Source organism: Helicoverpa armigera, chromosome 27, assembly GCF_030705265.1.
Source record: "Helicoverpa armigera isolate CAAS_96S chromosome 27, ASM3070526v1, whole genome shotgun sequence".
NCBI lineage: Eukaryota > Metazoa > Arthropoda > Insecta > Lepidoptera > Noctuidae > Helicoverpa > Helicoverpa armigera.
Genome location: NC_087146.1, coordinates 6,661,953 through 6,676,445, shown reverse-complemented (window position 1 = coordinate 6,676,445; position 14,493 = coordinate 6,661,953). Strand labels below are relative to the sequence as shown.

Here is a 14,493-nt window from a genome sequence, read left to right as displayed (position 1 = left end):
TACAGTTTTAAGACAACTCGATCATTATAAAAGTTTATTTAGAAGTTATGACTTTTATTTAGTAGTTTTACTAGTTTCCCGTTTTCACCTAGTATAGAAAGGAATAATATAATTATTCAATCTTACCTAATCAAACCAAAATAAAGAAAAATTATGTGAAATAATGTTGACCAGTCAGCCTATTGAGTATCACACCCCACCCTAGAGGATTAGGTAAAAATAAAACCGTTAAAAATTATGAATTTGAATTATATTTTATTACAATATATAGCAAAGTATGTCCAAGTTTCATTTTATCACACATAGCTCGCATCGCGATCACATTTTTACACATTTCCTTGATATCTTACAAAACTGAGAATCGGTCAGTTTGTCGATATTTACATTCTCATCAAACATGATTTGCAAACACCAATAAAATCAAAAATCGCTTAAAAATAACTTAAGAACGTACTTACAAACTGCTTTTCTATAGTTACTTTTGTTTTATTCAACTTTTAAATATTTGTCCATGAATATTGTTGAAAAAAGTATCTATTAGGCCATAGAACATCACTATAAATAATTATAGCATTTTTAAAATATTAATGAACAGATATTTCAAAGGAATTCCACACATACAATGGTCCATAACATTTTAAATAAGTTAGCCTCAATTATTATCGACATCGATAAATGAAAGCTAGTGATGCGACTATCATTTATCGATAATCGATATCAAAACGCAGCACTTTACAGACAAAAAGCAACTTATTTGTGTTAAATATCAACTTAACCAATTTATTTAAAAATGAAATGCATTTTAACGTTTTTCTAATAAAATTAAACGCACCTTTATTAACTTTTGTTGAGTTTTCAATTCTTTTTCCACCGTTGTATCAGATACAAAAATTATCAAAAGATGAAGCAAGAAAAAAATGTAATTATTTACAACAATTTTATTTTTGTATTTTGTATCGGATACAATGGTGGTATTTAAGTAGATATTAAGTAACACTTATTCACAATAATTCATATACGTAAGTACAAGTTTAGGAACAAAATACAAAGAAGAGTCTTTGTGATAAAATTTATTCTAGTGTTGTAGTACGGTCGATGTTTCTTGGCTAGCCTGAAGTTAGGATATTAGCTGCGCAATACAAAATTTTAATACTAAAAGAACTAGTGCGCATCCAAATATCTAAACTTTAGACTTTACCAAAGCGAAGATTTTAAATAACCAATACAATTTAGTTTTCAAACACTTAGTAGTATCCCTAAGGAATAGTGAGTGCACCTGTATCTGCGCAAATGCTCGTGCACTATAATATGTCTTGCGCAGTTAGCTGATGTCCTTACATGAGAACAGCCGCCGTAAACGATAATCAGCTAGGAGGACATCACATCAGTATACCTGAGTGGAGATATTTCATTGGTCGTAAAACTTCTCTGCTTTGGTAGATGCTAGACCAAGGATTGTCGACCGTACTTAATGAATCCCATAGAGAATTTTGAAATATAGTTTTCAAAACTTGAGTTTTAGTAAAAGCCACAATTTAACGATGATATCAATGTTTTTTGTGAAAATAAAGCCTGCTTTCTGATTGATTTTCAAGTTGAGTAGGAAAATTCTGGCTTTAACATACTAGAAACCCTTTACTAATTCCGTCTATTGTTTAAATAGAAAAAGTTTTGAAATTACAAAATCTACACATAGTGGTAATTTTATAACCATTCTGTAAGAAAAACCGAATCATTTTGAATATCTATTGCATCATGATAAAATGTAAAAAGAAAAAAAATAAAGACGGGAAAAAGAGGTAGTATAACTAATAACTATAATTTAATTTTGTTTTCAATATGGATTTTACAGAATGGTTGTAAAATACAGCTAATTAAAGCATTTACAGTAGGAAGATTCATATTTACATGTTATGTATGAAAAACTGACTTTATCAGGCTCAAGAGTTTGTTGGCTCGATTGCACTAATCTCAAGAACGGATCAGTAAGTCTGATTTAGAAAATATTTAACGAAGGCTATTTTTATCCGCATTATGAATATTATGATATTAGTAGGATGGTTTATGTACGTACAACCACAATTTAGTTTTCAATGTAATATTAATAATTTTATATTTAAAATTAAATACTGGTTTTACCCAACTTTCAAGAAGGGTAATGTGTTTTCCATGTTTATTTGATTTAATAAGCTGCAATTTGCAGGTTGGTTTTGGTCAAAAATGTATTATGTCTATTAATATTTTTGTATGTCCTATGCGTGGAATATACTAGTTAATAAAATTCCAAAGAAATCCATAGTTCAACAGTTATTTTAGTAATAATATTTAGTCGAAAAACGCATGTAGTTTATATTAACCATTTAATTAATTTAACTGTTCACTTAAACATTCTACAACCAGTTTCACAAAGTATTCGAGTGTTAAAAATAATAATATTTTAAGAAAATTTCGAAGTATAGCTTTATCACAATTTATTTATTTCTCATTTAATTTTATTTACACTATTTATAAGTACCTTGAAATCATGTTTTAAGTAGACACCATAACTTATTATTTATAATTAAAAATAAAAGTTAAATTCCATAGACAAGGGGCCAATCTTTTTCAGTTTAAATTGTACAATTCTTTCATTGGTTTTATTTTAGCAAGTCAAGTAAATCAAAATTAATTTTTGAACATTTTACAAAAAGTATTGGCCACTATTTATCCTAGTAGTCAGTGTAATTTTACAAATAAAAGGTGCAATTCACTAATGGAGAAAATTCCAAAAAATATGCTCACAAGTATTTTCGAAAAATCTCAAAATCAGGTGACAAAACATAGCACCAGAAAACGTCGACATAAAATTAATTATATTCGAGATCTAACCGTCAATTACATTTTGCAAAATTCTCATTTTCCCTTTTTACACTATGGTCATATTCTGTACACTATGGTCACAGACCATAAACCGTTTTGCTTATAGCCACTAACACTTGATAAACATGTCCCATTGGCACTTATCACTGGTTTAAACGTTTTCACAAAATTCATGATTTGCACAGGTTGGTACTATTTTGCACAGGTTGGTACTATTTTGCACAGGTTGGTACTATCTTGCACAGGATTTTCCTATTTTGACAGGAGGCTATTCTGCAGTTTAGCCGAATAGCGTTTTGAGGTCGTGCTCGTAGAGGGCAATGACCAGCATTATGCCAATGCCGGTAGCAAGCCCCATCAGCTGCAGTATGCACTGGCAGAGAGTACCCTCTTTGCTGTGCGATGTACTTAACTCTGGCATCTGTGGAAGATAATATTATTAGTAAATAGTTATAGATATAGAAAGTAGTTATATTCTTTATTATGTACAGTAAACCAATATAGATTACAATTCAAAAGGCTATGTGATGCAATGGGCTGTCTTATCGCTAAAAGCGATCTTTTATATACAACCCTTGGATGGATGTAGCAGAGAATAAATAAAAGTTTTATGATGGGTCCAAAAGGCATCGGGTTGTCCCAAGTTACTGGGTGACGAAGTCGGAAAGGCAGTCCTTCCATACTGGTTGCTTTTCTGCATCCGATTAGAAAAGGTGTTCAATCAAGTTCTAGCAAGCGTTGTAGTAAATTAATCCACCCTGTTATGCACAAAATCATTCCTACTGTGCACAAAACATACTATACCTGTTACTGGGAAGTTTATTGCTCCACTTCTTCCCAGCAAAGCACATAACCTTCACCACTTGAAGGGTAAAAGTTTTAGGTCTTTAGTAAATTTTGACATAGAAAAACTGCTGTTTCTAATATAATTAAATTTTGAATAAATAAATAAGTTTCAGCTTACCATATCAACGAGCGCAATATACAGGAACATGCCGGCAGCGGCGGCAAACAGCCAGCGAGTAGCCGACGGCGCGTGGCCGGCTAGGACGCCGCATACCATGCCGAGAAGACACAACCAGATGAGAGTATGTTGTAACAAACTGCCCGTTTGACTGACATACCCGCTTTTAGGAGGACTGCGAAGTCACCTAGGGAGGAAAAATATATTTTTAGTTGTTTTTGGAGTTAAAATACATCTTGTGTGTGTGTGTGTATGTAAAAACACAGACATATGAGGATTTTTGAGCAAAATTGTATACTGAATCTAGTCTCAGCGATTATGTGGTGTGGCGGTGTCCAATGATTAGTCAATTATTAAGTTAGTAATTTGTATTGTAAGTTATCTTGCTGACGAGGCTTTTTGGGTTCTTAATCTGCTTTAAGTCTTCTATGAGAATGTGATCGTGTAGGGAGATGCGTGGAAATCGAAGTAGGTAGTAGTAGTGTCCCAATTTTATTTGGTTAGGCAGCACAATATCGGCTTTATTGGCAAGGGTGTTATTATTTTCGTCAACTTACCCAATTCATGAGGCAGCTCGTGGCACAACACCGCGATGGCTGTTGAGAAACCGCCCGCTATGTTCGAAGCGAACGCGGCACCTGGAAAAATAAATGAATATTATAATAAATGCATCGCGAAGGAAATAAAGTAATTAGACTGTCTTTTGATTTTGCAAATCTAAAAGACAGACGAAAATTCTCTTCGGTCGTGTCCCATCGGGCTAGAACAGGAATAGTGAGTGCAAATGCTTGTGCATAATATATCCTGCGCAGCTGGCTCATCTTCGAGCCTTTTCCCAACTATGTTGGGGTCGGCTTTCAGTTTTGGCCTGCGCAACTGGCTGTCGGCCTTATGTAAAACGTACCTATAGCCATGCCATCAGTGAAGTTGTGCAGTCCGTCTCCCATGATGACCATCCAGGCGACGGACGCGATGGACGAGGGCGGCGCGTGCACATGGCCGTGCGCGTGAGAGTGCCCGTGGTGGGCGCGAGTGCTCCCTGGAAATATGAAGATATATTAGTGAAGATACATAATATACAAAAAAATGGTAACGTGTAAAAGTGGGTATTTTTGCTCTTTGGCATGGAAATAAGGACGAAGACAGATAGATTAGAAAGAAAGATAGAAGGTATGAAAATAAAAACTAATACAAATTAGGAAAAATAGAAGACGGTATTATTACTTATTATATTAGACTAGCTTCTGCCAGCGGTTCACTCGCGTCCCGTGGGAACTACTCACATACCCAGATAAAAAGTAGCCTTAGCCTTTCTCAATAGATGGTCTATCTAACACTGAAAGAAATTTTCGGACCAGCAGATCCTCAGAATAGCGCGCTAAAGAAACAAACTCTTCAGCTTTAAAACATTAGAATTTATAGATTCCTTAAAAATGCCAACTCACCTCAATATAACAGTATAACTATCACCATCCTTCAGATCCTTTCCCTCCTCTTTATGCTTAATATTATTCATCTCCACAACCGCTGGAGTCGACTCTGCCTTCAACAGCCAGTCCTTCGCTGTAGGCTCCTCCTTACCTTCCGCGTTCAGGGCATTTGAAGAAACCACACTCACTGAGTTGTTGTGTTTCTTCCCATGTTTAGGACTAGGCGGTATACCGTCCCTCAAGTGATGGTCATCATGCGTATCAGTATCAATTTCGTCATAACAGTAGGGGTATTCAGAGTACTTGTGCTTGCAAGTCTTTGTTGTAGGATCCCCTTTTCGTCTCGCTTGAAGATTTTCATGAGAGAATTTGAGGTGGAGTTTGTAATTGGGGCTTTAGCGCCTCCTGAACAGCCTCCTACAGTCTCGTCTTTTAGGACACGGACTCTTGAGGGAGTTTGTCTTCCTCCAGCTTTTGGCGACGTTTCCTCCACTCTACTACGACTGTTAAACCCTTTTCCGTGAAGTAGAAGAAGACCACACCTAACATAGCCGCAAGTCCCTTCCACATTCCATCGTCGTGGGACGCTCGAATTTCGAGTTCTGTTTCCCCATGGCTGTCGTGGTCATGAGCAGGACTCATTGCATGAGGCATGAGATGTAGTAACGCATCACCGCATAGTGTACCAACAGCTAAAGCTACTAGAAACTGCAGTAGATGATTGTAATAAGTCTTATGCATAATTGGGATCACGGCTACTCCGAGAAGACCGCAAGCACTGATTGCAAAATACACAACGATGAGTACAGCCATACGGCATACATATTTTGGAGTACGCCATTTCTGTGGGCACGTGTTTAGGAGCTACATCTGTTCTTCTGCCTATCCTAGTTTCTTTGACACATCCAGTTCTTTCTATGGAAGTGCTGGCTAGTTTTTGGTACAGGAGTATGGGGCACATGGTCTGAAGAGTGGATTCCGTGATGATCTCATCAGCTTCGTGCATGTGGTGGTCGGTGTGTTCGTGAGCGTGGTCATGTGGCGGTTTTAACCTAGTGTTCACTGTTGTGATTAGTTCTGAGCTGTTCATACACTGGAAAGAGAGAATTTTGCTGTTAATTAAATGTTCATTGTAATGATGGAACGGTCTATAATAGTTAGCATCGAAAAGTATTGCAAAAGTGAGTAACTAATAAAATGTGTTTGTGGTTATCCACTTAATTAAAAAGTTTTACGTTTTGATCAGCTGCCAAACTTTGGGTAGGTACTTTAACTGCAACTGCATATATGACCTCCACAAACTAAATACTTAGGTATATTATCTATATAAATAAAATGAATTGTTGTTCGTTAGTCGGATTAAAACTCGAGAACGGCTTTGCCGATTGAGCTGATTTTGGTTTTAAAATGTTTGTAGAGGTGCAGGGAAGGTTTGAACGATACGAAGTTCGCGGGATCAGCTAGTCTTGAATAAAACAAAACATACTCACATTAACAACATCATTTTAGCATCTTGCGCATGGTCTCCGGGGTACAGCCCCCTACCGGTACTCTCACTCTTCTGCCCTCCTTCCACCAGCTCATGCAGGTCCAACTCGACCAACATCTTATTGAACCCGGTCAAATTCATCGTCATATGCTCAGCATCACCATAAAGCCTAAAGATCTGCTGTACATATGTATCAGGGTCAACTTTACCTCCCTTTTGGACCTCCCTGTCTAATTTTCTGCAATTTCTGATGGTATCGGGCAGACCGTTTTCTTCTAAGTCTATATTTAAGTGATCTGGTTCGTTGATGCTCGCATCGTATGTGAGGATTCCGTTGCTTTGTATGTCTATGTGTGAGCCACAGGAATGGGCTGCGCAGAGCAGGCAGAACATACAAACGGTGACTATATGACGAGTCATGGTTATGCTTAGGCTAAATATGATTGGCTTATATTATAATATAAGGCTAATCCATTTGTTGTGTAGCGGCGTGTGGTTGGCTGCTGTTGATCTGTGGACAAGCAAAAGGAAAAATGAGTTACAAATCACAAATCTTGAGACAAAAGACGAAAAGTTGTACACAAAAATTGCCAAAGAACACCACTATTTTGAGTCCATTAGAATCACTGGTCACTCCCAATGGCAACTGGAAGCAACTAGGTAGCAACTCTCTATTTTGAGATATAATATGGAGAATGACTAGTGGTTCTGATGGACACTCTATTTTGCTAGTTTTCAATTTGCTTTGACTTTTCGGTTTTATTGGTCTTATATCATGTACCTTAACTCTTCTTAAGATGGATTAACCGTTTAGACTTCAGTTTGTTTTGTCAGCCATTGCAAAATACTATTGCAGCTTAATAATTGTTCTAAAGGTTTGCAGTTAAGTACCTGCATTCAAAAAACTAGTTAAGTTGACCAAAAAATTAGTTAAACGGTTTTGTCTCGGGTCAAGTCAATCTGTGAGTAATTGCAGTACAAACAAAAACTAATCTATTAGAGATGATTTTTTCGGTTAATTTGAAGACCTTGTACTAGATATTCATTTGTGGGGAGTTTGTTCCTATTGCGACTTGATGATAGCACCATTTGTAAAATTCGTTATATTTGTCTGGTGTCTGTAGTGTCTGGAGTTTAGGCAAGATTAAAATTATTATTTTTATAGATATTCCTAGAAAATCGCCTGTTATTGTCCACAAATTAAGAGAGAAATATTCATTAAGATGTTTGTTATTCTTTTAACTATGTACATTATAATAGAAAAAATAATTACACCGCATAGCGGACATAATCTATGTTTTAAGCTTTTACTTTTAAGAATTGCAGAATAAAATGAATTCAGCCAGGTTTTGACCTTATCGGTCATGGGTTCGATTCCCGGATCGGTAAGAAATCAGACGATGAATAAGACGGATTTTCTATCTACAGTAAGATAAAGTCATAAAATAACTATACTAAGATATAAGTTATGTAGACAGAACACAAAAACATTATAATATCACTAACTATATTAATAACTGTTGTAGATAACAGTTGTCTTTGTTCCTATTCGTTTATCTAACTTCCTCATTATTATTTAATTACTATTGAAAATGGTTGCATCATACTACTTAATTTACTACTCATCGTACCGGCCCCGATAAATGGTCCATTTAATACTGATTAGTTTTACGAAATTGGTTTAGTAGTTTCTGAGTTTCGAGCGTTTGGAACAGACTCTTCGATATAACGGATAAAAATAATTTAAATTGTAAAGAATTTTTGAAATCGGTCCAGCCGTTTTCGAGATTATGCATTGAAAAAAAAATGTATAGAAATATAGGTATGTGCCAAAACTGTACATTACATAATTCTGCCATTACCCACTATGCAGTCTTGACGCAGTATTGCACATACGAGTATATAACAAAACAGTCGTTATTGGCTGACTGCCAGAAATAACGGCGTAAATCACTGGCGTTGTGTGTTGATTTTCGGTCGCTTTTGATTGAGGAAAATTGTGTAATGTATATTTTATAATAATTAGTTAGGCTTAGGCAGATATGGTAAAAGGATAATTTTATTTAACTACAAATAAATCATGCTGTTATGAAATTCTTATGAATTAGTTTAAGAGCCAATTTACTGACAGACCTTTATATAACCATTTTTTACTACTAGGTTAAAAGTTTCATAAAATAAAAGATATTACAAACAATTTTCAATCACAAAAGAAGTATCAAAAAAAAGACATTTGACACGTGTTTATACAAAACCAATATAAAAATACATTTAAAACATATGTCAAACGTCACTATAAATCTCTAAATAACTAAGAAAAATAAAACAGGAACTAATCGTCTGATACTAATAAGAGTGGAACTATAATCGCCACGAATTTGACAGTGAATCAATTCGATACGGTGTCGACAGTTTACAGTATAAAAAGTTAGTAAATCTATTATTATTGAGTATAAGATTATTTTTCAGGATTAGTAGCAAATATTTTGTGAATGGAAAGTTAAATAATTTAGGTTTTATATAAAGATATTTCGTCATTAACTAGCGTCCTGGAAGCCGACCCCAACATAGTTGGGAAAAGGCTCGGAGGATGAGGATGAGGATAGCGTCCTCGGAGCTTATTCGGATAAAAAGTAGTGATATATATTTATGCTATATTACGGAGTAGCCAAGTTTTGTCAAAATACATTCGGCAGTTTTACGTGAGAGAGTAATAAATATACATAGAAACACAACACAACAAATGACGTATAGCAACCCATAGCTAACTTCAGATAGGCAACGTTATTTGACGAGAAATATAGATTTCACTTTTCTTTAGCCGTGAAAATAAAATTGTGTAATCCTATTTTATAAGCGTAGAATATTTTTGTACACGGCAGATATCTAGAACAAAATGCACATTAACGTTTGACCATCAAAACTATCTAAATATAAAGACTTTTACGTGCAAGTTCAAGGCAAAAAGCGATCTGGCCTGATTTTGCGCGAAAACATGTTTTCTTACATCATTTATTTAATACTAGCTCGCTAGCTAGCTAGCTAGCGGTTTCACCCGCGTCCTGTAGGAACTATTGCCCGTACCGGCATAAAATATAGCATATATGTCACTCGAGTGTAGCTTCTCAAATTGGTTCAGTAGTTTCAGAGCCTTTGACAGAGCCTTTTAGAAGGTACAATCAAACAAAATAACTGTGTCTCCTTTATTATATTAGTATAGACGAATAGCGTCCCCGCGGTTTCACTCGCGTCTCAATTTAATCCTTACTAATATTATGAATGCCAATTGTCTCTAAAACTATTGAACCGATTCAAATGAAATTTGGCACACAGTATAGAGAAAAAAGGCCAGGGGATACTTTTTATCCGAGTGCAGGAAGTTACTTCGGGAGTCTGACGATGTCCAATATATTATATTTAGCAAAAACGTTGTTGTCATTGTAACGTCAACTGACGGTCACCGATCCATTTCTAGACCTCGTAGGTCGTACGTGAGACTATGAGAAAGTGTTCTACATACTTATAATTTGGTAGAGGAAAAGCAACTTTAATATGCTAACTATACTACGGTTAAAATGTCGATAATTATTGTAAAAAACCATATAAATAAGGCGTTTTCATATACATTTTGTCTGAAAAATCTAATTTATTCTTAAATTTATCAAGGCTCGAAACTATAGAACCAATTTGAAAAATTCTTTCACTATTGGGAAGCTACTAAAACCCCGAGTGTCAAAGACAGTAGTTTATTAGTTTATCCATGTACGGGAAGAAGCTCCCTGGGATTAGGGTGAAAGCGCAAGAAACAGCGAGATATTTATAAAATGTAGGTACTTCCGCCCGCGGCTTCGCCCGCGTCAAGTTCAGTTATATCGCGTTTCCAAGAGAACTCTTCAAAAGTCCGGGATAAACTACTATGACTATCCTATGTTCTTTCTTAAGGTTAACTCTATCTCTTATCAAATTTTATTAAAATCAGTTCAGTGGTTTAGACGTGAAAGCGTAACAGACAGAGTTACTTTGGTATTTATAATATTAATAGTAGGGATCAACTAACGACATATATTAAGTCCAAACAAAGTCACGGGCAAAAACTAGTTCATTACATTACATAAAAGTAAGGTCATACTTTTATTACTTAAGTACTTAAAATTCTAAAAGGACTATTTACATCAACGGACACAAAAGTTCACGTTAGTAGTAGATGAATAAGAAATGTTTTAACCTTGGACTGTCCCAAAATACTTCATACATAAGTAAAAGTTATTGATTAATTTTCGGTTAAACTTTTCCATATTATGTATGTTAAAGTCATGGATAAGCTTTTATCCCTACTAATATTATAAATGCGAAAGTAACTGTCTGTCTGTCTGTTATGCTTTCACGTCTAAACTACTGAACTGATTGTAATTAAATTTGGTACAGAGATAGAGTTGACCTTGAGAAAGAACATAGGATAGTTTTATCCTGGACTTTTGAAGAATTATCTTGGAAACTCGATATAACCGAAATCTACGCGGGCGAAGCCGCGGGCGGAAGCTAGTTGATAAATAGTCGTGGTGGCCTGCTGGGTAAAGGTCCAATCTCAAGTATGAGTACACACTCAGTTTGCTTCCAGGACAGGCAAGTACCAATGCAACTTTTCTAAGTTTGTAAGTGCTTTTAAGTATGTCTTGAACACCAATGCCTGTGTTTCGGATGGCATTGAACGTCTTTGGCAGTCGCTACGGGTAGTCAGAAGCCATGTCTGACACCAGTCTAACCAAGGGGTATCAGGTTGCCCGGGTAACTGGGTTGAAGAGGTCAGATAGGGCAGTCGCTCCTTGTAAAGCACTGGTACTCAGCTACATCCGGTTAGACTGGAAGCCGACCCCAACATAGTTGGGAAAAGGCTTGGCAGATGATGACTAGGTGAAAAATGTTTTACATATTGAAGCTCTATTTCTTCGTTAGTGAATGTTTTAACTATTGAAAGACCTTGACTGTTGAACTACCCGAATACTGGGCGATATCTCTGACTTGAACTTAGTTGTTTGGGTCTATATGTAGATATTGTGGTGTTTGACTGCATAATAATAGGGTTGCTAAACATTTGTAGGTAATATTGTGCTTGCAACTTTGTATAGGTACGGAAAATACGGAATTGGGATAAAAAGTTTCTTTTTGTCGGTATTTGATTAAAATTAGCAGTTCTGTTAGTTTAATAGCTACAGAACAATACTTCCACGTTTTACTTTGTCATAATGGTTTAGAACTAAAGAAATAGAGAATTAAGAAAGGAATTTCTGTAAAACGTGGCATTCAAAGTTTCTCATGAAATCTCTCTATATTCATAAAACAAGTTAAATAAAAACAATCGAAATCAGGCAATAAATTCAAACAAAATCATCCAATCTCTTCTATTCTCCAATCAATTGACTAGGAAATGTACTTAAACTACGTTTTTACAAAAGCCACGCCTACACCACTGAAGCGTGAAGAATCGACATTTATCATCAATACTTCCTTAACAAAAAACTTCAATAGAATGTAATCAAAAGAAAAGAGATAAAAGACTTTTACCAAGTCAAAAAAATATAGACAAGCTGAAAAGCCGACTGTCACACGCTTCAACAAATAAACAAAATAAAAGTAAACTTCCTGTGCCTAAAAAATATAGCAAAAAACATCGGAAGGAAATTGATAAAATTTAATCGATGTATCGATATGAATGTTTGTTCGATTTAATCGATAAACGATTATAAGTCCACAGGTTTGTTTTGAGCACTCGAGGAGTGTCACAATGATAAGAAGAAAAAACATGTCAAAATCTTGTTGTGAAATTAAATTGATTTTACTGATAATTACTTTAAGCAGGTCAGCTACAAAAATCACACACAATATTACATTTTCTTTGGAAAACAATGCCTTGAATTAGTACTACTTATTTCATGTTCTGGTGTATTTTTATCTCCCTGAAAAACTTTAACGAGATCAAAAACTGTTTTAGAAATTTTGATGGGTGAAACCGGAGTAAGAAGCTAGTGTCAATCAAATTATCAAACATATTTTTGTAAGAACAATAAACTTAAACTCTAAATGATTATTTACCCTACTCATACGTCCTAGATAACATTTCGTTACAATAACGGGTTATCACAAATAACGTGTTATCAAGTAACGGCATCAAAACAAGGTGAAACTATTGATAACGTTACACGTTTTCCGTCTGTTTGTTCGTTCTAGATGTACTTGTTCACGTTATTCTCTGTTTGTAATACTTTGATTAAGTAAATAAACATGTCTTGTTCATAAATCAAAAGAATGTACCGCTTTTATCTGTGAACTAGTTAGCTATTTTGCTGCGGTTTCACCCGCGTCTAGGGAACTTCTGCCCGTACCGGGATAAAATATAGCCAATGTTTTCAGGAAATAGTTTAGCTTTCCAACAGTGAAAGATTTTTCAAATCGGTTCTGTGGTTTCGGAGCCTTTACATAAATATTTTTTGTTTGTCAATTTTGTGAACTTTTGGGAAGCAGTGATAAATTACAAAATTAGCCTTAAAAGCCAGCTTATCAGTCTGCAAGCCTTTCTTTAAATGTTTCTATTATTTTTATTTCTTCTGACCTGAATAATATAAAAGCTGCAACTCGAGTGCCACGCATAAAGTTGTTAAACTAAAATTTACACTCGTAATATATTAATCGATTTGATATCGAATTATCGATACAAAATATCGATAAACCTATGTTTACTGTGTTATACAATTTTCGCGTACGATGACCCAATTATGAGGCGAGGTCAACGAACTGTAATCTCATGTTGACTTAAGAGTATTAAAAGTTAATATTGGTGCGTTTAACCGATAAAAACATTGGTAAATAAGTATTTAACGATAATTATGTAGTAAGTAAAACTTCGTGGAAGAGGACGACCAAACAAGGTGATTGGATTGTGTGGAAGTCGATATAGTTAGAAAAATGTTACTTGTGAGATGACGGCAGATAGAAGAGTATGGAAGGAGAAAACATGCTGCGACGACCACATAAAATTGGGATAGGGGCAGGAGGATGATGATGAGTTAAGAATACTTCTTAATAATCATCATCATTAGCTTTATTCAAATCTGCTGGGCTGCCCTCACACAGAGAAAGATTCCAAGATTCAAGAGTCCAAGATATACTTAGAAAGTATGTATGTACAAACATAGAAAAAAGAAGTTTTTCCTATTAGTTATAACAGTTTAGAGAGAATCAAATTATAAATGAGCAAACAAACATGAATACATCTTGTGGCTTTTCCTCATACAAAAAAAACGTAATATAGGTAATAAGTAGTTAAATAATCGTAAAAATGTACAACAAAAGTACCTACGTGGTTTACAAGTATAATATACAATAAACCGCATTGTTAATTTTATCAAAAGATATTATTCATCCAAGCCGATAGCTAATTTGCGAATATAATGAGTGAGACTTAGCGCACTTAGATAAAAAGTAGGCTATAAGGCATCGTTAATAAATGGACTATCTAACAGTAAATCAAATTATTTACTTTCATGTCGGTTCAGTAGTTTCTGAGAGAAGCGCGTTCAAACAACCTCTTTAGATTAAAACCACTACGTTGCGTGGACAGTCCATAAAAAAAATAATAAGAAAAAGCACATACCTCTTCTTCCAAGTCGGCAAACTCAATCAATAAACAAGACAGAGGAACAACAATAACTATATTGAATAGATAACGCCTTATCTAACAGATAAACGTACACTTT

The 14,493-nt window shown here is 35.0% G+C and overlaps 1 protein-coding gene across 1 annotated transcript in view; it reads right to left on the bottom strand.

Annotated features, from left to right (window-relative positions):
• Positions 1-235: 235 nt before the first annotated feature.
• The window catches only part of LOC110384620 (zinc transporter foi), a 44,818-nt gene continuing 30,560 nt past the window's right edge, over positions 236-14,493 (bottom strand). Inside the window, 11 exon segments of the mRNA XM_064041933.1 lie at positions 236-3,280; positions 3,824-3,939; positions 3,942-4,010; positions 4,381-4,461; positions 4,728-4,858; positions 5,269-5,593; positions 5,596-5,703; positions 5,706-6,041; positions 6,044-6,107; positions 6,110-6,365; positions 6,753-7,253. Of these exon segments, the coding sequence (XP_063898003.1) occupies positions 3,140-3,280; positions 3,824-3,939; positions 3,942-4,010; positions 4,381-4,461; positions 4,728-4,858; positions 5,269-5,593; positions 5,596-5,703; positions 5,706-6,041; positions 6,044-6,107; positions 6,110-6,365; positions 6,753-7,162 (2,037 nt within the window). The 5' untranslated portion in view covers positions 7,163-7,253 and the 3' untranslated portion in view covers positions 236-3,139.